Raw genomic sequence first — 25,409 nt, 5'->3', positions numbered from 1 at the left:
CCCTCCAGCATCCCTCCCGCCCCCCCCAGCATCCCTCCTCCCCCCCCTCCAGCATCCCTCCCCCCTCCAGCATCCCTCCCGCCCCCCCCCCTCCAGCATCCCTCCCCCATCCCCAGCATCCCTCCCGCCCCCCCCTCCAGCATCCCTCCTCCCCCCCCTCCAGCATCCCTCCTCCTCCCCCCTCCAGCATCCCTCCCGCCCCCCCCTCCAGCATCCCTCCCCCATCCCCAGCATCCCTCCCGCCCCCCCGCATCCTCCTCCGCTCGGTCCCGGTGAGGTTGCCACAGGGATCAGCAGAGCTCCTGCTCCAATCCCGGCTCTCCCGCCGCCGAGCTGCTCCCCGCCATTGGCCCTGCCCGATCTTTCGAAGGCCGAGCCCGGCGCGGACGCGCGGGGCCGTGGGGCGGGAGGTGCCGGCCTCCCCCTCCCCTCCGCCGGCTCCTTATTTTCCTTTCCTCGGAATCTTGGCTCCTGCTTTAAAAAACTCCCGCCCCCCCCCTTTCTTTTTTTTTCTTCCCCCTTCCCCTCCCCGTTTTTTCCTTTTTCCTTCCTCCCCCCTTTTTTCTCCCTTTTCCCTTCCCTTTTTTCCTCCCCTTCGCCCCTTTTCCCTTTTTTCTTCCCCCTTTTTTGCCCTTTTTTTCTCTCCCTTCCCCTCCTTCTTTCCCCCTTTCTCCTTTTTTCTTCCACCCCCCTTTCCCCTTTTTCCTTCTCTTTTTCCTCCCCTCCTTTCATCTCCTCCCCTTTTTACTTTTTTCTTCCTCCCCCCTTTTTTCTTCCCTTTTTTCTCCCCCTTCTTTTCTCCTTTTCCTGTTTTCCTTCCTCTCCCGTTTCCCCCCCTTTTTCCCTCCCTTTTTCCCCTCCCCCATTTTCCCACTCCCCCCTTTTTCCTTCCTCCTCCCCTTTCTTTCCCCCCTTTTTTCTTGTTTTTCCTTTTTTCCTTCCTCCCCCTTCCCCCCCCCCCCCCCCCCCTTTTTTTTTCCCGAATTTTGACCTTACTTCTTGTGGCGGCCTTAGAAAGGCGCTTTTGGTACTCTGCCTGAAATTAGCACTGTTTTGCTCTATTTTGTCATGCTGAATTACCGACTCAACAGCTTGTCAGACTTAACAGTTTCCTTTTGTCAGGAGGAGAGCTGTTTGACAGCCGGCTCAGCCAGCCACCTCCTGCTTGGGGCGACGTTTCTATGAACAGGAGGGGCTGTGCCATCTTTTCTTCGCTGCGGGGCACCTTATAATAAAATAATCCCCGTCACTAGGTTGTGCAAGGTGTTGCGGTGCAAGGGGAAAAACAATGGAAGAGCATTTTCACGGCTGTCTTTCTCACGTCTGAAGGTGTCTGGCCGCTCTCCAAGGCAAGGCAGTTGTGACCCACAGCCCTCCCGGTGACAGATATCTTTTCTTGCGACCATTTTGCATTAATAAATGGAAGGCTTGCTAATCCCTTCTGTAGTGGCACCGGCTGATTCTAAGCAGATTTCATATACAAATGCCTTAGGGTACGGATTGCGCTCCCTAAATTACAGCATTCCGTTGCATGATCAAATCTTAGGGTTGGAGCAACATCAGCTTCCAGTAGCTCAGACCTTTATTTATCTCATCTTTCAATAGCACTGTGTTCTGACCTGGCCTGGAAAGGCAGGGGAAGCCACCCACATGGTTAACCATTACATTTTTTAATTCATAATGCCTATTTTCTCTCTCGGCAATTATCGTATCTTGTTGCTGAAGGCTAGCACAGGCTAAGAGACCACCTCCTTCGGTGAACGTAAGACGTCCCTCCCATCCTGGTGCTGTTGTGCTTCTGTCCAGCCCCAGCCATCGTTCGGAGCAGGCTCAGCCAAGGGTGCTCTGGTTTTGCCTGCTGCTGTTAGCCCGAAGGAGCTGACAACAGTGGACACCTCAAAAATTCTTGCTCCTCTCCTTTCCTCCAGCCGTGCTCCCCTCATAGGCAGCAGAACCGGAGACTGAGGTGAAAGAACATGCATCACTTCTCTACCAGTGAGAAGCACTTTGTGCCAAGGTGTGCTACAGGTTTCCTCTGTTTCTGCCTGGTCTTATTGCTGCGCAAGGACTTCAGCCTATTAAACAGTCTTTTCCTGTGGTGTGGGGGTGATGAAAGTCAGAAATGAAAGGAATGTTTTCCTAAGACTTGCTATTTTCATTAGTTCGGTTCAAAATAGACCTCTGACAAGGATAATAATAGATCTCAGCAAGGCACTACATTAAGGAGGGCCTGAAGCTCATTGCTCGTGATGTAGGAAAAGTTTACCGTGGCACTTTCTGTGTGGAGTTCCTTGAATTTCAGGATTTTAATCCTGTAGGGTGGCTGTACAGCACGTTGGCTGCTTTAACCTTTCTAACGCTAAGGGTGTTCCCTCTGTAGCCTGCCTTTCCCTTGTAACCACACACCTGGAGGCTGCTGTCGCGGTGCTTTTGCTGTGGTATCCAAGCGCCCTTATCCTCAGGGCCTCGCACAGATACATTCTGATGAGTTTTCCTGTCTGTTACGGCTGGTTTCTCCTAAAAATTGATAACCATGGGTGAGTGGTTATCCTTTCTTACCCTATTTTTTTTTTTTTTACCCTTTGCCTTGTAGCGTTTGGTTTACAACTTCAGAGCCTACTGGATAATACAGTAGATAAATTATTTACATCTCCAATAAATATCTCTTGTACATTACACGCGCATGAAGCAGCAATTCCTGCACCTCAGCACGTGTGCTCCAGTCAGTGCTAAATCATCTCAGGCAGGAGCAACCAGTAATTAGTTTAAGCGGGTTTTGATGAAAACTCTATTGTTCCTGTTCGAAAACTGCTCTGTGGACCCCCTGCTCCACTGAAGAGGACAAGAGGACATCCAGAAGAGGACAGTTATCTGGAAGACCCCATTGTTTCTGTTCCTGGGCTGGTCATCAGGAAGATGGTTTTCCTTCTCTCTTTTATTCTTTCTTTCTCTCCTTGTTTTGATTGTGTGTGGTTTGGTTTGGTTTTATTTGTTTGGGTTTTTTTGGTTTGGGTTGGGGTTTTTGGTTGTTTCCCCCCCCCCCCCCCCCCAAAATAGCTTTTATGTATGCAATAAATTGTGGATTCAGCTAAAAAGAGAAATATATGCGTATAAGCCTGTCTCAGCTTTCTTTATGCACCATCCTTTGCAAAATCATCCTGTGAGCAAAATGAATCCGTGCTGGTTTACAGGAAGCAACCTTGGCAGCAGATCATTTCTCTGTTCGGTCTGGAGGGTTTGGGGCTTGGTGATGCGAAATGTTGAGCAGCCTCACTGAGTGAGCAGTGCAGTTATGGCTTCTGTACCAATTATGGCATCCCGAAAGGGAAGCCTATGTAAGAGCTCCTGATAGAAAGAGGATACAGGAATTTAGTGGTAAAGTTGTACTTAAAGAACTCCAAATGCAATGAAGTGAGAAATTACAGCTAAAGAAACATGAACTCTTAGCGGCAGTGAAAGTCACGGACCCTTGTATTGAACATACATCCCTGTTTTTTTCTTTTCAGATCGTCGCTTCTCCACCTTTGGCATTCTGTAGACATTTTTATAAGAAAGCACAATCAAAGAAGGTGACCAGAAGGAGGTAGGTTGGATAACATGTCAGGATATGTTTAATTTAGGTGCAGTTCTGAGACACATCTAATTTATTTTCTCTTTGATCCTGTTGCATGATGTGTCTGTTGATACTCTGCTTTTCTGTGTCTCAGTAGCGTCATTTCGCTATGCATTGTTTGAATTTTCAGGCTACAGATCTGAAGCAAGGGCTCGGACTATGAAAGTCAGGCTCTTCTAAGCTTTTATTTGTTAAGAAATGCTGTAGTACTGTCCCCACACCAGACCTTGGCTCACGTCAGTCAGACAGGCAGTCTGCAGACCTCAGTTTGAAAATCATTGCATAGAACAATCTATTATTGCTTTTCAGCTGTAATTTATAGCGTATCTGTTGGATTATGTGAGTTACTTCAACATTTCCACTTCTGGTAGCAGTTCAGAACAAAGACCCAGCAGCGCCTCTTGCTCTGTTGCTTTTGCAGAGTAAAACCGTGTACAACTGTGAATTGGTGAATCCTGATGGTTTTCCTCTTAATAGCAGCTGAAGATCTGGTTCTCTAGATTCAGTGACTGTGCTCAGAGGGACACTAGGTCCGCTTCGAGTCTGGGGGTTGTACCGTAGCCCTCCAGAGGTTCTTTGCGAACTATTTTACTTTATAATTCTATATAGAAGAAGATTGCAATGCTGCAGAACATAGAGACGTCTCAGAAGATGGAGAAGGCCCCTGGGCAACTCAGAGAAAGGAATAAGAGAACATACAATTGATTATTTTAGGGTGTATTTCTTCAAGCTTCGCTAATGATATTTTACTGTTAGAAAGTAGGAGGGATCCACCACAAAGCCAGATATATTTTTGCAAGGAATTTAATTTGCAAGTTCATGAAATATTTTTGCTTTTTCTGTGTCCTAACTGATGCTCGTGTCCATTGTGTCCAAAATGTGATTCAAAGCCATGACTTCTTTTGACTTGGGGAGATGGAGATACATATTTTTGGTAACTCACAGTATTATCTGATGGTCGTAGTCCATCAAGTGGCTGCTCCACAAAACAAACGGATCAGTGTTATTGAAATTGGTGGTTATTTTGCACACAAAAAGCTTTACCCCTTAGTCCATGGAAGTCCGCACTTCAGAGCTGACAACTTCAAGCAGTGGATAATCTACACAGGGCTGGCCACGTATGCAAACGCTGGGCTTGAAAGGTGTATTTGCCTGAGCATGCCCTCCCTCCTGTGAAATGAACTGGTAAGGAGGTGGGTACGGTTTGGAATCGGCTCTTCTACCTGTTATCCGGACACGGACACCAAGTCTGCTCACAGGAACTCCTCACATAGATATTTCACATCGATAATTGTGTAATAACTTAATGACAGGTCACTGGAAGGTGCCTATCATCTCGCAGCACAGCCTGTAATGCTGTCCAAGGCTTGATGCGGCACTTGTTCTAGGTTTCGTTTGGCTCCCGGGGCACAAACCAGCCACGGCAACGAGAGCAGAACAGACTCTCTTCTGTGGCCAAGTAGGTGAAAGGCTGCATTTGTTGCATGGTGCAGCTTTAATGGCACAAAGAGCTTGTGTAAGGGACATGAAAGCCCCGAGTTTAATCGGTAGGGAAAAAAAAGGTGAAAAACACGACAGAAAAGCATGGAAAAGGGGATATAGAGAAGTGCAAGGCAGAAGTGTTTTTGTAGGAGGCACACACAGAAGGGGCATGTCTGCTCTTCAGGGTGATGTAGAAATATGTAGGCCAGAGAGTAAGTGATGGACATCTTGCTGGATTAGTCTGGAATGGGGGGAAAAAGCAGGGCAAATTGGTAGTTCAGTTACCTTTGCACTGCGTCACGCATTGATCTGTTAATGTAGAAGAAACAGAGACTTGGAGGAAAGCGTTATAAAATATAGTAGAAATCACAAATTTTGTGTTTGTCGTCTCATCCCTTTATTGTGTTTTATGTAGAAGTTGGCAAGATCAGATAAGATTCTTTCATTCTGCCTTTTAGAAAGGATTAGAGTCTCCCTTAACACCTGGAGGATGACTTTGACAGCAGCACCCAGCCTGGCACCAGCACATGGAAATGCCCTGCAGCTGCGCAGTAGTCCTGGACACGGGGAAAATCCTCCTTTTTCCCCAGTTTAAAAAGCAGGGGATCCATCACTGGCCATTTGGTAAGGCCGGACGGCTCCGTGGCAAGTGGTGGGAAAAGGAGGCAGCAGGAGAGAGCAGTGAGCAAGGGGCACACGGGAGGGACAGGGAGCAGGGAGGTGAAGGGGAAAAAGGGGATAGGCCAAGGCAGAAACCGGCAGCTGAGGACAGTGGGAGAAAAATAGAGTGAAGATCAGATTTAGCTGCATCTTTAGGCTTTTAGCTACCTTTAGTTACCCTGCCAAGGAAAAATACCTGTAAGGAGAGAAAAGACCCCAGGCGTTCCCTCCCTTCCCCTAGAAGAAAAGGCTGAGGCGCTCTGAACCTGGGGCGAGACGGGTGAATAATAAATTCAAACATAGTGGGAAACAACTAAATGACATCCTGACTGGGCTGGGGAAAGCGGTGTTGGAGCAGGGAGCCTGAGCCCAGGGAACCCAGCGGTTAGGTAGGGATGGCATCGCAGCATTGCCTCAACAACAAAAGCAAAGTTCTCCATCCCTTGAGGGCAGACGCAAACTCTTCCTTCTCTCTGTCTCTTCCCCGAAACAAATTTCTGGTTCTTGAGAAGCAATCAGCTAATGGCTCTGGGGAGGAAACATCCTTGTCCACCACTGTACAAAACAGGCGGGTGCATGAAGCATGATGTGGACCTGCATATCAAGACACAGGATTCTGCACCAAAGGAAGCTGATTCAAGCAGAAAGACACGCAAGCTGCCGAAGTAATGAGCAGTAATTTATCCAAAGGTAAGCAATAACTACTGTATATTTCACTGGATGAATACTGGCTCCTTGGCTTGGGCTTTCAGGATGGAGTTTTCTTCCCCTGAAGAAAGAAAAATAATAATCAGTTCCATGAGGATATCATGGCTCTTCAAAAGAAGAAGAAACTTCACCTTATTTGAGCATCTCAAAACTTATGTGTACCCACAAGGAAAACACCATTTGCCTTTTTCAAGAGAAGGGAAAGACCTTTTCCCTCATGTTAATATTTAAACATGGGATCCCAGGCTACAATAAAATCTCTCAACCTCCTTTCTATCTGGAAAGTAGCTTGGGAATAGTGCTTCCATTTTCAAAACCATTTAGGCATCTTAAACTGTGTTGTTCTTAGGTCAATATGAAGCCCTCAGGAAGGTTGGCTTGTTAATATTGCTGTTTCTGAGTGACAGTGTTCCCACTTCAGAGTTTAAATGTCCCTTACTAATACATCTGCTATCATCTCCTCATTGCCTTTTGTTCTTCTGCCAGCCACCAAGAAAGTTTTTTAAGAGCAGATACTTATACAGCACTTCATAAAATGGGGCTGTGACCAAGGCTTTTAGGCATTAAAATATGAAATGAGTAAATAACAATTAGAAAGGAGAGCGGTAGTTTCATACCAAACCTACCAGTCTCTTACCACCTTTGGAGTCCTGCTGTGCTTCCACATCAGTCCTGGTAAAGTCATTTTATTGCCACCCGGGTCCTTGAGGCTCCTTACTGGACAAAATGTTGTTTGATAAATGTTTTTGTTAACTTGCATGTTCAGTTACAGTTGCATGAGGACCGGGGATGTGGGAGTTTCGGGATGAAACATGGGTATAGAATATGCAACGGTGAAGTGCAAGGAAGCCCTCAGGAAGGTTTCCACTGTTGATTAACATGTTCTGAGTCTATCTGCAATTTTTTTAAGATACAAAAAGAAGAAATAAAAATCAGGAAATTACTTGCTCATGGAGTGGAAGTGCCCCTGTAGAGAGGAAATACCAGAACCACTTTGTTTCTAGTCTAGGAGGGACCCGTAAAACAAAAGCCAACAAATATTTTCTAAGTCAAACCCAGGCAAATTAAACTTTTAAGGCTCAAAATGTGAATAGTTAAGCAGAATATATGCTAAGAATATTAATGCATTATCTTAAAGGCTACATGCTTTTCTGAAGCATATGTTTTAATCAAATGCTGCTTACTATGGTAAATAAATTCTTTCCTGTTCCTTATCGTATAGAACAAGAGACCATTAAAAGCCCCCTGACCTTTAAAAATCCATGAAAAGAAATGTGAATGTCTTAGTGTCACTGTTAAATCTTCTTTATATTTCCATTGCATTTGAGTGTTATTTTAATCAGAAAAATGTCTTTGAAAAACATAGTTTTCAATATAATTTTGTTCAGTTATGCTGTATAGTATTGGTCATTTTGCCTCCTCTGCTCTCTAACATAGCTCATAATCATGTGCTGCTAGAGCTGGCTAAATAAGTTGATATATTTAAAATGAAGACAAAATGTTATCAAAGATGTGTTTGATATTATTTTCCTCCGACATATTCTAGCATCTTGAGTTGGCGACACTTCTTCTAGTCATGGGGCAGTGGCTGAGAGCTGCCTAGCTTTACAAGGCAAACAACCAACAAAGCAACAGAAACTCCCATTGTACTGCCATTGATGGCATGAATTTCACATTCTGCAGTGGATCTTGGGTTGGCCGTGTGGGATTATCAGGGTCAGGGCACAAACTGGCCTGGATGCCAAGGAAGCAGAGCACATAATCGCACTTGTTTAGTGGAGAAAGCAACAGATGTTGCAAGTACCCATTAGGACAAGAACAAGGAGGGAAAGGCTCTGTTCTTAACCCTGCCTTGTCAGTTTAATCTCATTTTTAATATTTTGCAATGAAAAGTCCATCCTACTGATGTCCTCCTGTTATCATCAGATTCTTTCCTTTTCTCTTGACTCAGACTTTCCTTTCAAATGTGAAAATCTCTAAACAATTATGGCCTACTCCCTCAGTTACTATTCTTAATTTACAACTTCTGGAGGCCAAAAAATACACTGATTTTTATCTCGACCACCCCATCCCTTATGTCTAGGCATTCCTGGTTGCTTTTTCTGGCAAGATGTAAACTCCCAAATCACAGTCTTCCTCCAGTATTCCCCACTATAATATATTCGTTCCCTGTCATGTATATATATTCCCTGTCACGTATAATTTTTGCATCTAAATTTTAAGAGTCAGTTGTTAGGGCAGAGTACCACAGCAAGTAGTCCATGCAGATAATATGGGCTGAAGAAACACTGTTTATATGCAAAACCAAGGATTTATCAATAGTATAAAGCTTTAGCAATCCAAACAAATAGTTCAGGGTACAATACTAACTTAGCCCAAATTATTCAACTATTACAGCTTATTCCCAATAATGCATCAGTTGACAAGAACAAAAGGAATATTTCTACTATCTACCCCTTCTGCTGGTGTTACACTAATCCTTCCAGTTCACCTGTGGATCCTAAGTCTGGTGTGGGAGTGGTGTTACAGTGAGCTTCAAGCTCTTCCCCGTGAGGATTATGATGCTAAAATTGGTGGTTTCCTCCTGCGCTTCCTCATCAGCCTAGCAGTTTTAATTGCACTGGTAACAGCCTGCATCTTGTGAATCTGCACACCACAGTTCCCATGTACTCTGCATCTTACGCTTTTCTTAGGCTGAACAAAAGCCAAGAACTGATTCTTCTTTTAGACTTTACTATTTTAAACTGGTTTTCAGCATTTGTTATTTTTCCTTTAAAATCTCCTCTCTTCTGTGGGTTCAGACCCCACCATCCACTAACTCATTTTCCCCTGCTTCAAGATGAGGCTATAAAGGCTGCCATCCTTTCAGTCCGTTTCCTCTACTTAGCTATATTACCGGCTTGGTCAGCAGCTGCCCGGGCACGTAGTAATCCTTCATCACCCAGGTCACTTAGGTATTTGAAAGCATGTTACAGCCAAATCATGGTAGTGACATAAGGACTTTTAATATATTTTCTCTGACGTTTGGTGATCTCCAGTCACCTAGGCTGTTAAGAATGAATTGCAGCCGGATCAGAACACCGAATCAAAGAGCATCTCTTATCTCCCCTTGGATTTTCAGTGACCCTTGATAACCTGGGAATCTGGGCCACAGCTAGACAGTAAGGAGAAATGGAGATGGGACTAGTGAAACAGGGAGTCAGAACACTGAAAAGAAGAAATGCGGTTGGAAGAGCAGAGCAGCCAGGCCTGCTTTTACCTAGTTAATTGTCTTCCAGCAAAGATTGACTCTGTTAATGCCAACAGTCGCAGCTGGAGGCAGGATGCTAGAGAGTGTATAACGGCAGCCGATTTTCCCTTGCAGCCCTTATTACAAAGATCTCATTCTTGCCTCTGTGAGCCCCACTGAGACCCTGAGTACAGCAAATGCAGGAGAACCAACCACTGTTGACAACTGGCAACTTGTAGCAGGACACGAAAACCTTCACTGCTGAGAGTTGGGTGATTCACATAGCCTCCATGATGTCTTATCTTGGGCTGAATCATCTTCTGAGGGGAAAAGAAACAGCCACAGATTTTTTGTCAGAAGAAGCTTTGAAGGTATTTCCAAGGACTGTTGTATAACTTGTCTGGGAAAATCTGTTGGTAAGGTGTTAACACCCCTTACAGCTTCTGGTCCTGCTGAAATCAGAGGAGGCATATGAGGGGAACAAGACTGGAGTTTATCACAGAATCCCAGAATCCCAGGTTGGAAGGGACCTCAGGGATCATCTAGTCCAACCTTTCTGGGAAGAGCGCAGCCTAGACAAGATGGCCCAGCACCCTGTCCAGCCAAACCTTGAAGGTGTCCAACATGGCTGAGCCAACCCCTCCCCTGGGGAGATTATTCCAACGGTGACTGTCCTCACTGTGAAAAATTTCCCTCTCGTGTCCCATCAGAATCTCCCCAAAGAGCAACTTGTGTCCGTTCCCCCTTGTCCTCTCCATGTGACTCCTTGTAAAAAGGGAGTCTCCATCTTCTTTGCAGCTGCTCCTTAAGTACTGGTACGTGGGGATGAGATCCCCTCTGAGCCTCCTTTTCTCAAGGCTGAACAAACCCAGCTCTCCCAGCCTAGCCTCGTATGGCAGCTTCCCAGGCCTCTGATCATTTATCAAGCTCCGTGGTGCTTTTTGGCTGTTGTTAAGATCCCTTAAAACAAGTTTCCAGAGGCTTAACTTGTGTAGGAAGATAGACTTTTTTTTTTAATGTGGTGTATAGGAAAAAGAAAACTAACCAGTGCCCCCTCCATGTTCATTATGAAAAGTCAAACTGAACGTATCAATTAAATTTAGGACAATTATTCTTTTGTGCCATAGATAATCAGAAAAAATAGAAATTGAGATAATCACTGCACCATTCTGAATGTAATGGTTAAATTTTAAAAGATGCTAAACATTTATTAACACCTTTTATGGTCATGTTTGTGAGACGGTCAGCGGTCAACATACAAAGCAACTTAATTTTTGCTGAGATGGGGAGAGAACCTTTTCTTTCATGGACAACAGTACAAACATGTAGAGGCAGGGGTGCCTTACTCGATGCATTAGCCGTGGCATCACTACAGGGAGGGAAATAAAAGATGTTCGCTCCAGCGTTTTGCGGGCATAGAATTCCCAGCTAGAAAGACGTGATGTAGCAATCAGGTGATGTTCAGAACAAGAAGGGACGCAGTCTGGTGGGTCTTTGTTTCTATGGTTACATTCAACTGGAATTGCTGTAACTAGGTCAGATTGGAAGGTGTGAATGAAAACAAAGAAATTCGGAATTGGTAAGGAGAGCTCAGAGAAGGCTGATGCTGCTGGGGATAGCAAGAAGGGAGCTGAATGTGGAACCAGGCATTTTAATGTACATTTGTAATGCCTATGTATGAAGTCCCATGCAGATGGATCTGTCCATTTTAGCATCATTCGCTCTTCTATCATTATTCAGCAGTCTATTGTATGGAGAATCACCCGCAGACCACCACCAAGCAGGCATATTCTGTGCTACACCCGCGGCAACACCTTTCCTCCCTCGGCTGTGTATCCAGGCAGCAGCAGCCAAGTGCGGCCGAAGGAAGAGAAGAGGCCGTGGCAGCTGGAAGGGAGAGGCAGGACAGACAGACAAGCGGGAGAGATTTGCTGAAAAGGGGAATCGAAAACAAGGGCAGGGAAGATGAGGCATCCTCAGCCCAGAAGCGAGGACAGACAGGTTGTAAAAGTGGTCTAAAAAGAAGCAAGGTGGGTGCGAATTGCACTGCAGAGCCTGCGCATCGTTCCTCTGTGGATGGCGTGAGTCCGTGGCCTTTTCTGCTTTCCCCAAGTCCTGCTTGATGATGGTCCATGATATAATTTTCCAGGCTGTGTCATCACCTGGCACATACCACTGACCCCCAAGGCTCTGTCCTTTCCAACTAGCAGGACACCTAGGACCAGCCACTTGGGGTGTTGATCCCTTTCCCACGTTTCTTAACATTCTCAGTGCAGGACTTGTCATTTGCTCATGCTGAACTACATGATGTTCATGTCAGCCTGCTCATCCTTCTTGCCCTCCAGTGTATCAGCTGTTCCCCCCAATTTGACAAGATTTCCCTCGTCGGAAGTGAAGGTTTTTAAAAGGCTCTGGCACCAGTATCGACACCTTTAGGAATGCATCTTGTAACCGGCTATTTTTTTGGCAAGCCAAGATGATGACTATAGAGTGCCCTCAAATATAGAATCACAGAATCATTAAGGTTGGAAAAGACCTCTAAGACCATCAAGTCCAACCACCAACCCAACACCCCCAGGACTCCCAAACCATGGCCCCAAGTGCCACGTCTACATGTTTTTTGAACACCCCCAGGGACGGTGACACCCCCACCTCTCTGGGCAGCCTGTGCCAGGGCCTGACCGCTCTGGCAGGGAAGGCATTTTCCCTCACACCCAACCTAAACCTCCCCTGACACAGCTTGAGGCCGTTCCCTCTCGTCCTGTCCCTGGTGACTTGGGAGCAGAGACCAGCCCCCCCCTCACTCCAGCCCCTCTCAGGCAGCTGCAGAGAGCGAGAAGGGCTCCCCTCAGCCCCCCCTTCTCCAGGCTAAACCCCCCCAGCCCCCTCAGCCGCCCCCCAGCACACTTGTGCTCCAGACCCTGCCCCAGCCCCGCTGCCCTTCTCTGGACACGCTCCAGCACCTGTTTTGAAACACGTTCAAAATACTTTCGTCCCGCCCCTACGGCTGCACCAGCGGGGTATTACAGCTCACAGCAGCCGAGGCCAGGCCGCGGCCTGTCGCGGGGCCGCAGCTCCCGCCCCCCCCGTGACTCGCACCCCCAGACCCTCGCCCGCCGCCCCGGCTGCCAGCGCTCCCCGCGAGGGGGCGGGCGCAAGGCGGGCGGGGCCCAATGGGCGTGGGAGAATCCAGGGGAGGCGGGGCTTGAGGGCGCCGGGAGCCAATGGGAGGCGGAACAGCGGGTCGAGCCGAGCCGAGCCGAACCGAGCCTAACGGAGCCGAGCCGAGCCTAAGCATGGAGGGCTCCGAGGCGGGGCGGCCGCTGCGGCGCTTCACCTGGGAGGAGATCGGGCAGCGGAGCGGGCGGGGGCCGCCGCCCCAGGAGCGCTGGCTGGTGATCGAGAGGAAGGTGTACGACATCAGCCACTTCCACCGGAGGCACCCGGGAGGCTCCCGGGTCATCAGCCACTACGCCGGGCAGGACGCCACGGTGAGCGGCGGCGTGGCCGTCCCCGGCTCTCGCCGGGCACCCCGGGGCGGGCTGGAGCGGGGGGATGCCCGGGGCGGGGGCTCCCCCCGCGCTGCAGGCGGCTGCCGAGGGGTGACACGCGTGGAGGGGGGTCACTCGGGGCAGAAACACGGCGGCGGGGCGGGGGCGAGCGAGGAAGGCGCTGCTGGATGAAGGACCAGATGCTCGGCTGCCTGATGGACATAGGCGGCGTTAGCCCCTGTGTGCAGAGGCACAGCCTGAACGCAAGCTGTTTCGGGGTCCTGGATGACTGTTGTCACAAAGTGACATTTTTGAAGGAATCATTAAAATGTGCACAAATAGGGTGTCCGCAACCGGCCATAAATCTGGGGGGAAACCCCAGGAATTTTAGCACCCATGCAGTAAATAAGAATACTCCTGTTCTACACATCAGAACTGAACAGAAACACCCAAGGTATTGATAGTGACACCGGTGCGTGCACAGATAGGCTTATTTATTGCATATATGTGAATGCATTCAGCCTCCTCTAACTTTAAAAACCCAGCCCCATGTTTCCAAGAGTGCCACTAGTGCAAAATATCACTGAAAGTCGTGTTTCAGTCTTTAAAAGAAAAAATACTGTCTGAATGCCAATGACTATCACAAAGGAGAATAAACTTTGTTCGAATTGGCAGCAGGGTGCGGGGAATTTTGTCGGTGTATTTCCTTCCTTCGTCAGCATATGTTGAAGACTTTTATCTCTATAAATAAAATATCTCAATTTATGGAGATAATGCATTCTCCAAATGTAAGTATTTAGACCCAAGGGCAGGTATGGGCTGTTGAAGCTGCCTCTGGAGTGTTTTTGATGGACTATGTTTCAGTCCGGTTTTGTCCCTCACCAGAAAGGATGGAACTTGAAAACTAGTGCTTTTCTTCACTTCGTCATATGCATATAATGGAAAGCTGAAGACAATATGTGAATTTGCACATAATTCATGAGGTCAGGGTGCGCACACGTGTTTTCGGAGCCCCGTTGGCATTGTGCGATCAGAAATGGGTCGGTCACAGTGGCCAGCACATGGGGCTGAACGCAGCTAGATGGTCTGATTGCAGCCAGCCGCATTCTTTAGGCGTTATCATCTGTGCCACTGCTGGGTGCAACAGAACTGCTGACGGCTCAGGAACTCGAGCCAAGTAAATTCCATTTTTCTGACGGTTTTGTCCTGGAAATGAAAAGAATCGGGCTCCTCGAAAACAGAAAAAAAAAAAAAAAAAGAGGAAAGTGAAGAAGTAACACTTTTAGTTTGCTGAATGCCTCTAGAGTGTTCTGATTTCTAGAAGGTGCAATCAGCAGTCCCTTAACCTCCTCTTAGGGTTGCACTGCCAGGTTTTACAGCCTCCATGGCAAGGATTGGTCTAAACTGTGTGGTACCATCCTCCTCTGATCTGCCCACATACTCCTCCCCACTTTCTTCCCTCTTCCAATGAGAAAATGCAAATGTATGTTCCCCTCTCCTCTTTTCTTCCTTTATTCACATCAGATGTAGCATCCTCTCTGCTCAGGCTTAAGTACAACAGGGTTGACCCAGAGCTGGCAAAATCAGCCATTTTTTTAAACCCCTTTCTTGACTAGAGATCTTTTAAAAGGATACTCTATTTTAAAAGTGTGCAATGATGAGCTAGTAATTATAGTGCTGAAGAGTGCATGGTGCAGGAAGCTTCCAAACTGATGCTCAGTGGGCAAATATTGTCTCAGGAAAGAAAAAGCAGCCCTAGGCTGAGGGAGATTGTAAAGTATATGCTAATTTGGACACAGGGAGAGAAATATGCAAAAAGGAGGTAAATAGGAGATCTTCAGTAGGAAATAAATGTCAAAATGCCATGTGGGCTCAGGGGATTTAGTCACCTAAATATAGTGGTAGAATCTATAGTGATGATAATCACTAGTGATTTTTTTTCACCTGGCTGCCTGGTTGTCATGGAGATAGACACTACATTGAAATGATAAAAGTAACTGGTTTCCCTAATAGGGATCTTTTTGAATGGTAAGGAGGAAAAGAAAACCCTTTTTGTGGGACTCTGGAAATGTGGAGGGGAACCAGAAGAGGAACAGGAGGCAGGTAGCAAGAAAACAAAACTTTTCTAGGAAGACATGGCAGGGTGGGCACTGGAGATTGCCAAGGAAGCACGTTTGGAACAACATGGGGCTTTTGAAAGATTGCTGTGGGTCACCAGAAGTTGCCATCACCTGTCCGTGTCCTGCTTGTCGCATCCCTTTTCGCAGTCCAGTTAGCTGATTCAGTTTTTGTGCTGACATCTTGCCCTTCTCCCTAGTCAGACTTTCATTTCTGGATGTGGGGCCTGAGGAAGATGGAAGCTAAAGACAAAACAGAGACAGAGGAGAGTCTCGAGGTTCAACAGGGTATGAAATTTTCAGATTCAGAAGTAAGAGAGGAGTAAGCCTGTATTTCTTGGCTACCTGCACTTAACAGCATCCAGATAGAAAATGATACAGAGGATTCAGCTTCAAATGATCATTTATGCTGCGAAGAAAGCAGTAAGATTTGAGGCAGTAAAATCTAGTTCAGCCAGCTCTGTTAGTTGGGTGCTTTCTGCTGAGTCCGGGATGTCATGAAATGCATTTCTGCTGCTGCCACCTGAAGGGTTGTTTTTCTCATCCTGCTCCTGTATCTGTATTTCAGGATCCTTTCATAGCTTTTCATCTTGACAAGGCACTAGTGAGGAAGTACATGAGCCCACTCTTAATTGGGGAACTGGCACCGGATCAACCCAGCTTTGAGCCCAGCAAGAACGTAAGTATCTTAAAAACTTGGTATTTGGGTTGAAATAGTGCTATTTAACATCTCTTACTGGCAGCCAGCATTCCCTGTACATAAAATGATAGTATCTCCTGGAATCACTGTGTTGGTCTGAAACTTCCCCTTGACTTCATGTCAAGTCTTAGTAGTCTTAGTGAAGACTTGTCTTCAGGTGACCCTCAGCTTTTCCCCATTGCCACAGTAGCTCCTTGAGAGGGGAAGCTGAGCTCTTCTTTGAGTTCCCGAGGCATTTTCACGCCAGCAGACACTCTTGGCTCTCCCCACAGAAAAAGCTGGTAGAAGATTTCCGTGAACTCCGTGCAGCCGTTGAGAAGATGGGGCTTCTGAAACCCAGCTGCGCCTTTTTCATCCTGTATCTCTGTCACATCTTGGTGTTGGATGTTGCAGCGTGGCTCACCATCTGGTATTTTGGAGCATCCACGGTGCCTTTCCTCTGCTCTGCAGTGCTTCTAGGCACTGTCCAGGTAAGCAGCTAGGCAAAAAGAAGCCCCAGAAACACCAAAAGCCAACCCTTTTGAGACTTAGGCTCTCACTGCCATAAGCACAGGCGGAATCTTGTCTTCGTGGACATCCCAAGATCCTGCTTCTCCCTGGGTTCCACCGAAGGGGCAAAATTACAGTGCTGCGACATGCTGCTTTGGTAGAGCAGGCTTTGCCCTGCTTTTCCCTTCCCGTAGTCCGTCAAAGCGCTCCTTATTCCCAGCCTTCTTCACACAATGAAGGCCACGCTGCACTTCTGAGGTCCCTTGTGCCAGAACTGCGAGGCGCTGTGCAGGGCCAAGCCACCGTGTTCCCATGGGAACTTGCAGGGAGTTAGAGGAGAGGGCAGAGCAGCTCTCAAAGCCCCAGCTATTCCTCCTGTGGCCAGCTGATCCCCTTGGAATTACAAGTACTCGGAGGAGGCAGCAGCAAGCTGTTCCTTAAAGGAGACTTTGTTGCCGATTTCAGTGCAGTTTTGTAAGAGAATAAAAGCTGTTTCTGAGCTCCGTGACTTTTTTTTTCATGGTTTTTTTTCCTTCCTCATGAAAACAACTATCTGGGACTAAAAGTCATTAGGCAAAGTCTGGACTGCACTGGTATATAGTAAAAGCGAAGTGTTTGGATTGGGTCTTAGTAGTGGAAATTCTCTTGCTATCCAGGGGTATGTTGTAAGGAGCGTGAGACTGGGAGAAGAGAAAGCCCTTTTCTGACGCAGAGATGCCTGACTCTTTTTTCCCCAGCAGTACTGTTGGTTGGTTGGGGTTTTTTTAGTGGTTTTTCTTTTTTTTTTTTTAATTCCAGGCCCAGGCTGGCTGGCTCCAGCACGATTTTGGACACCTTTCAGTCTTTAGCAAGTCCAGGTGGAACCACTGGGTGCACAAGTTTGTGATCGGCCATCTGAAGGTGGGCGTTCAGTGCTGAGAGGGACTGCTAGAGCCTTGGCCGGGGTGCTCCGCAGTTGAAACCAATCTCAGTATAAGAAGAAAGCAAATGCAAGGAAGTGCTGGGGTGGGAGGACTAAGGGCAGAAGATACAACCTCTTTACGGCACTCTCTTCTCATCCCTTCCCGCAGGGAGCCCCAGCCAGCTGGTGGAATCACCTCCACTTCCAACACCACGCTAAACCCAACTGCTTCCGAAAGGACCCTGACGTTAATATGCACCCCTTATTTTTTGCTTTGGGAAAAACACTCTCTGTAGAGGTGAGACCTGGTGAAGGCTGGGAGGTTACAGCGTTAGGATTCAAATCTGGAAAGCTGCGCAGGGCTTGGAGACCAGTGGCCAGTTGGTTTGGTCAGTGAGCTGTCTCAGTATTTCAGAAGTTTGGAGAAGGCACGGCTTGGCATTAATGGCCTTTGAAAAACAAGAAGAAAAAAGATCCTGATGCATCACTAGCTTCCGAATACTTAATGTTGCAACTGGGTTTTTTTTGTTTTTTTTCCCTGATACAATCTTGCTGTGGGTTGAAATTTTCCAAATTTATTCTGAATATTTAAAAAAAACAACCCAAAACTGCTTCTGTAAGATGAGAAGTGCATCCAGAAGATGGTTTGAGTTGACCTGCTATTTTATACAATGCTACTTTGCCTTCCACTGGTCCCTAATATTCCTTAGTAATAATTCAGTACTTCTGAGATTTTTATATTCTTAGATTTTTTTTTCTTAAGGTTATTTTTGCTATGTTTTAAAATAAGAATGAAATATTTGTCAAAATTACAAGCCTATATTTCTCTAATGAGAGACTTGCAGTTGTATGAAGAGAAGATTGCAAGTTGTTCTCTTTACCAAGATCAGTTTCTACTAATTGTAGGGTTTTGGAAAATGAAGCAGCAGATGACAAGCAAGGAAGTTTTACAATTATTGGTCAAAGGAGCTGTTTCAGTGGTCTCAGTCTGACAGTGGGTGTCAGACCTGGTCCCATCTGGAGTCCAGCTTTATTTCTGGTACAACTCTGAAATTAATTGAATGGCTTTAGCATTTGCTGGTCCTTTAAAAAAAAAGTTACATAAATGCATAGTGTAACCTGGCTTAAATGCTCTGATTTACACTGAAATGAAGGGAGGGCTGGTATTCAGAGTCGGTTTGTACATGTACAGGGATGTAATGGAGTTCCTCAGGGAAGTCAGTGATGTGATTTGTTATGTTTATACAGTGAAAACTGAAAAATTAGCGGTCTCGGAGGGAGGATAATCTATTCACCCCTGTTCCTGTGGACACAGTTTAATGTCTAGATGCTCATTTCTCTGCTTTGGAGACTAATTGCAAGTAGGTGGGAGTTCTACACACTGTCACCTTTGTTAATAGCATCATAGGTTTTTCTTTTTTTCCCATGAAGCTCTATATTGGCAACAAACCCTTCTCAGTCCCTCATGCGGTTTTTGGTTTAAGTGTTGTTAGGCAACTGTGCCCTCTGTAGGGAAAGAGCTCCCAGTGCACTGCTGGCTGTGGTGCAAGGGACTACCCAGCCTCTTGCGCTCCAAAGGCAGGGATGAAAATAGTCGTTATAGACTGAAGTTGCAGGGGATGATGAAGCCAATGGCATGGTGGATGCTGGCGTGGTTTGATAGGACATCTCTTTCAAAGGTTAGGAGGTATCTGAGTATGCATTTCTTTGAAAGCATAGGCAGGACTGTATGCACACGTGTCTTTACCTGTCTTCACAGCCTGAGTAATTTGCTTATTTTAACAGCTTGGTGTACAGAAGAAGAAATTCATGCCTTATAACCACCAGCACAAGTACTTCTTCATCAGTGAGTAACCCTACCCTTTGCAGTTGTATGGACAGCATCCACTCAACCCCTTCCTTTTCCAGTCCATCTCACTGGGATAAAAGGGCAGAGTTAATGTCTCTGCAATCTATTTCTCCACTCTAGTTGGTCCCCCAGCTCTGGTGCCTCTTTACTTCCAGTGGTACATATTCTACTTTGTGGTACAGCGGAAACAGTGGGTGGTAAGTCAGCTCCGCTTTGCCAATGGTGGCTTCTCCTTGTTTTACGGATACATTTCAGTGCAAGAAGTTACTGGGAGGAAGTCTGAGCGGTTCATCTCTGTGGCAAGGGTTGTGGGTATACGATCTGGGAAATAATGCTTGCTGGGGGAAAGAGGGTACCTTCCACACAGCCCTTCTCCTCTGTAAAAGGTCCATTCAGGGTTGGATAACGAAAGACGTTCTCTGATGTTCCGGCTCGGTCCGGGGTGTGGGAGTGTCTGGAAGCATTCCTTCTTCTGCAGAGTCGGTGTTCATACAGACCTTGTCTGTCAGGTAGCTTGAGAGCCTAGTTTAAGGTAGGAAGTGGTCATTCTGACCACTCTTTTTTGTTTTCCCAAACCAATACAATAAAAACTTAATGGGCACAGAAAAAAGGGAGAAAGTAGCAGAAAGCAGGGGGGTTTGGACTCCGTGCGCCTCCATTTTGCAAAATGACATTAAAAATCAAGTCTCTTTCAGGTAGCCTAAAACTGAATCCTCGCAGTTCAGTGTGAAGTGAAATAGGGGTGTGTAGTAGAATTTCAGAGCTGTTAGGAAGATAGTTCATTAGGGGAAAATCTGGTACTTTGAGGAACAGCATGGCTTTTAGAGACTTTAGAAAACAATGCAGAAAAAAAGAGGCCTCTTCTCTGAGATGTGGGGGTTAGAGACAAGGCATCTTGCTGCTTTTTCTTGCCTGGGAGGTGGGACAGTCAGGAGAAAATGAACATGAGGGAAATAACGGATTGCAAGACGTGAAGAGGAACAAAAAAGGATGAGGTGGAGCTAAACCAGAGCTCTTTATTCTTTTAATTGGCCACATTTTTTGTTTTCTCACTGTTTGCTTTCTCTTTAGGTCCAGAGGAAAACGTGATGCTTTGGAGCATGTCCTCTGGTGTTTCCTCTGTGCTGGGCTTGTAGGACCAGGCTAATTCCCAAGCACAGGAGTGGCTCCATGTCAGATTGCTTTGTGATGGGGCCGGGGAGGAAAAATCTGTCAGTAGGAGATGCTATGGGAGGTTTTAAAGGGAGTGCCACATAGAGTGGCTGGTAAACTCAGAAGCCAGTATTTTTTCCTCTTAATGAAGTTTTATCTGTTCCCTATCCTACAGGACCTGGCCTGGATGCTGACCTTCTACATCCGATTCTTTCTCACCTACTTGCCCTTACTGGGGGTGAAGGGTATCCTGGGTCTTCATCTGTTAGTCAGGTATCATTCAACTTCTAATTCCTCCATTTTCTTTACCCAGTTCCTATCGATCCTTCATGTCAGCTTCTCTTCAGCCTCCTGGTTATCTTTCTCATTGGCTCCCTATTCTGTCTCCTTATGCCTTTCAGCAAGGCAGAGGTTGTTGTCTGTCAGGTAAGTGTCTTTAGAAGGTAGAAAGTGTCTGTGTGGAAGGTAGAAGGTGTGTGTAGGTCTGGTCTGCAGACTTGTTATGGCACAGGCGTGAGATCAGTAATGGTTTTGCATGTGTTTTTATGTGCAGGTTTATAGAGAGTAACTGGTTTGTCTGGATTACACAGATGAATCACATCCCGATGCACATCGATTATGATAAGAATGTGGACTGGTTCTCTACCCAGGTATGACCTTCTTTCCAGAGAGCTGTGACTTAGAAGGTGAGACGTTTATAGTTGTGGGTGTGCAATGCCCAAGAGAGACGATCACAGAAGTGATGGGAACTGAGAACGTAAGCGGCTTGTCCTCGCTGTGTGAAGTGAGTGATAAGTGCAAAGGAAGAAGGTGCAGAAGTGGAACAGAGGCTTCAAATGCTGAGCACAGATGCCTCAGGGAAAATAATTAGAGATGTTACAGTGCTTTTCAGACAGAGAGCTTTCTGTGCATGGGGGATGCAGATCTCTCTTGCGTGCTCTGTCTTATTTTAGTTCTGAAGCCATTACAAAGTTTTTTAAGCGAGGGTGGTGAAAGCCATGGTTGTTATGGCCTATCTCACTGTCAGTTTATTCTCCTAGTGATCGTATACCACAGCACGGCCATCTCGTGTCGTCTGGAAGTAGCTCCTGGAGTTGCTGTACTCAGCAACTGTGATGATAAGGAACTTGTACCTGCTGACTGTTGTGTTTTGGCACATGTAAGGGGGGGGGCATTCCTAAAACAACACTTAAATGTTACCGTTTTTCCTCTCAGCTCCAGGCAACCTGTAACGTTCATCAGTCCTTATTCAATGACTGGTTTAGTGGACATCTGAACTTCCAAATTGAGCACCAGTGAGTTGAAGCATGGGTTGGGGATGTGGGGGAATTCCAAGGAGTGTTAGTCACACTAGGTCTAGAAGAGCCCTACAAGGTCCCTGTGTCTCTATCAGCTAGTACAAGAACAAAAGGTAATGTGGGTAAATTTTGTGCTCTTTATATGGGGATGGAATGGGAACTCCAAGAAACTTTTTGGAGCACCGGTGAGCACTTCAGATGAGTAGCGTGGCATAGGAGTGAGAATTACCTGTCTCCTGGTTAGTACAGATACTGACTGAAGTGACGTGGGAGTGACCATACGGAGCACTGATGGCTCTGAAGGGCACAAGGGGAGGTTGAGGCACTCCCAGGCTTAGGCACAGAAGAGGGGCAGGAATTCTGTGGGGTGATGATGGATGCCATTGAATCCCCATATTCTTTTTCCACAGCCTTTTTCCTACAATGCCTCGACACAACTACTGGAAGGTGGCCCCTTTGGTGAAGTCCCTGTGTGCCAAACACGGTATTGAGTATCAGTGCAAGCCATTGCTCACCGCCTTTGCGGACATAGTGCAGTATGTATCAACCGGCTGCATTCCCTAAGCGAAGGGGTTTCCCATATTACGGTGTGAATAAGTGAGGGATGGTGGGAAGGGGAGAGGCAGCCAGCTTGGATCACAGGAGTTCTGTGAATAGCTGTAGATAGTATAGATGACTATGAAAGGGGTTGGAAAACTTCAGCCATGGTGCTGGTTTCAGTAGCAGCAGACAGAAGGTGTCAGTAGGAACGACCTCCTGGAGAGCTCCTTTTCTTCAGCTCTGAAGAGTCAGAGGTCAGTAGGGTGCCAGGTCTGGCACCTCTGTCCCCGAGTACGCTCCAGGGAAAGAGGTGTTTTCATAAAGATGAGTTAGAACTGTCATTCATTCTTTCTTTTTTTCTTCCTTTCTTCCCCTCCTTGCCTCCCAGATATTTCATATTCCATTGAAAAGTCATGTGGCTCTTCTGCCATGCTTGCTCCTTTTGTTTTCATTTTAATTAAGGTGTTTGCTTTAGCCTTCTTCCAGTCTTTGTCTGATATAGCCCCAGTGGTTTGGTTCTTCATCTTTCCAAGGAGCTGTAGTCTGCATTGCCTTGCCTCTGAAGATCTCTGGGCAACCTGATGGAGCTGAAGATGTCCCTGCTCATTGCAGAGGGGTTGGACTAGATGACCTGTAAAGGTCCCTTCCAACCCAAACCGTTCTATGATCTCCTTTGCTTAACCTGTAGACGGGAATTCTTCCCACAAGGCTGTTCCCTGGACGCTGTATTTCATTACCTCGTTTGTAATGAAATGTTGTTCTTTCTTGGCAGCTCTTTGAAAGATTCAGGGGAGCTCTGGCTTGATGCCTATCTACATAAATAAGCAGCAGTGGATCCTACAGAGGAATTTCCCGCCCTTGTTGCCTCCTGTGGTGGTCACCATGAAGATACTGCACAGGGGAGAGACAGCTGGCTAAGCCAGAGGAGGGGAGGTGGCGCAGCTTAATTCCGTCGATGAATGTGATTAATATTATTTTTTTTAAAAGATGTTTTCTTAATTCTTCTTGTGCTTCTTTTCATTCCTCTTCTCTGGTGCTGAGTTATGGGGAAAGGCTGAATGGAGGAGGTTATGTTCCACCAAGGCAGCTTTGGGGCTGGGAACAGATTCTTTTCTGTCTGCTGATACTTCATTTGCTGAGTATATAGGAGGGAAGTCTCTTATCTAACATAGGCTTTGTGAGCTGGCTCTCATTACGGAGGTAGTAAGAAAGTTGAGACAGTATGAAATCAAAGAACACTGGAGTTAGTGCAATGTGGAAGCGATAACGAATTGTGTAGGTACAGTATTTTCAAATACCTCTATGTAATTAACATTGGCAATGGAAGTGCCCAAACCAAGGGGCAGTGGGCAGCACACAAGAGCCCAAACCGACTTGTATGTATGTGGGTGAGGCGGAGCAGGTGCAGGGAGCAGTTCTGTAGGAGTAAGCATGAGGAAAAAGATCTAATTAGAGCCCTAACTGAGGCAGAGAAACAGGAAAGCAGAGATTATTCCCCAGGCATGTAGGTGTGAGAGCTTGGCGTGACATATTCTGTGGCAATGCTGCCCTCCACATCTCTTCTGTCGTGAAGGCCTCTGGGTTATTTGCCCATTTGTAACCTCCCGTGGAGCCTCTGCAAGTGGTTTCTGAGTGTTATTGAACCCGTTACCCAAAGTCAGAAGAGGCAGAAATATGGCGTGTCCATACTTGGGATCCCTGCAAGGATGACTGAGAAAGCAAAAGGGTAATTGGTCTGTGGGTCCGTGGTCACCTGAAGCTTCGCTCTTTTTTGAACCTCTGAAGTGATGAGTGATTTGTTAAGCGGAGAGAACTCCTGACTTCTGGCCCGTGGAGCACGAGGTGTTCCTGTCTGAGCCGCAGACAAATGTAATGAGGTTGTAAAAGTGTTACGGGTTGGAGTACTGTTCAAATGCGTTTATCTTTTCAGTTGGCAGAAGTCAGCAGGCTGCGTACCCACGGGCACACATCAGCTAATATATTGCTGGTCTTTATTGGATGATGTGCCTTCAAAGCACACTCCAAGAGGGCATGTGCTGTGTGATTTATTGGAATGTGAATTCGCCTTACTGCATTTCCTGGTGTCTTTTCATTTACTACACCAACATTACAGATGCCAAACCAGGTTATAGCACTAATGAAGGTGGCTCCATCACCCTGTTACCTCGGTGACAGGTGGCTTAGCTTCCAGAAGGGATGGGTTGATTTTGAGGAAGATGTGGTGCTTTTTCTGATCAACATCCGAAAAGAGGACGGCTTGTGAGGGAATGGAACAAATGCATCTTCCCAGGCCAAGAGTGTTGTTAAGTACAGAATGAAATTGTAATGGAAATAATAAAATAATAATTAGATTATTGATACCTGTTGATAAAGACCATAAAGAAAATGGGCCTTAGTTACTCTTTTTACCTTCTTTTTTTCCTGCTCTGTTTCTTTCCCTCTTACTATTAGAACTGTTGATGGAGGAAAGTCTAATAATAAAATTCCTTATCTTACCAATTATTGTTGTCATCAGAGTAAAATACATCTGCGCAAGAGTCTGCACTCTCTAAAACGTGGAACAAATGCCTGTCCACAGCTGCAGAGAGAGAACTGTCATAAACCTCAGCACTTGTGTTTCAGAGGAAGGGGATCGGCTTGTGTGAAGTATGCAGTAGAAACAAGTAACCAGTATTAATCCTACCAAAGCAAACCCCTATACCAGTTCTTCCTCCAGAATGAGGAGGAAAGGAAGAAAGATCTACCCCTGAGTTCTGGAAGTTGCATTACTTTATAGGTAGGAAGGTGAGTGTGTCTGATGAAATCAAGAGCTGTTCTGTAAGGACTTAAGTTCAACAGGCAATCAGCTCTAGGATGGAACTTCAGTGGCACTGCCAAAAGTCCCCTCTGGCCTAGGAGTGTTAACCCTGAGCCACAAAGGGCCAGAAGCCTTGTTATGCTGTCAGGAGAGCTATTTAACATCTCAGCTCCATAAGGAGCTCCAATCCCCCAGGCTAGGCTCTTCATATGTACGGAGAAAGCTGGACAAGTGGGGAGCTGCCTAAGCTAGGCAAGAGAAAACACTGAAGACAATGAAGCTTCAAAAATCCTCTACAGCCATTCCACCTTCCTAACTCAAGTTTCACAATGCTGAGTTTTGTCCCTTGGATAAAACCACACAGACAGTCCTGGTAGCAAGAA

General features: G+C 46.4%; 1 protein-coding gene across 1 annotated transcript; it reads left to right on the top strand.

Annotated features, from left to right (window-relative positions):
* Nucleotides 1–12,907: 12,907 nt before the first annotated feature.
* LOC104048901 (acyl-CoA (8-3)-desaturase) lies at nucleotides 12,908–24,728 on the top strand. The gene is made up of 12 exons (XM_064452927.1): nucleotides 12,908–13,183; nucleotides 15,869–15,979; nucleotides 16,273–16,470; nucleotides 17,288–17,389; nucleotides 17,560–17,688; nucleotides 19,176–19,236; nucleotides 19,360–19,436; nucleotides 20,567–20,664; nucleotides 20,945–21,041; nucleotides 21,607–21,686; nucleotides 22,100–22,225; nucleotides 23,002–24,728. Exons 1-12 carry the CDS (start codon nucleotides 12,917–12,919, stop codon nucleotides 23,051–23,053), a joined length of 1,398 nt encoding a protein of 465 aa, XP_064308997.1. The 5' UTR covers nucleotides 12,908–12,916; the 3' UTR covers nucleotides 23,054–24,728.
* The last annotated feature ends 681 nt before the right edge of the window (nucleotides 24,729–25,409 follow it).

Source organism: Phalacrocorax carbo, chromosome 5, assembly GCF_963921805.1.
Source record: "Phalacrocorax carbo chromosome 5, bPhaCar2.1, whole genome shotgun sequence".
Classification (NCBI taxonomy): Eukaryota; Metazoa; Chordata; class Aves; order Suliformes; family Phalacrocoracidae; genus Phalacrocorax; species Phalacrocorax carbo.
This window is presented reverse-complemented; position numbering and strand designations above follow the sequence as displayed.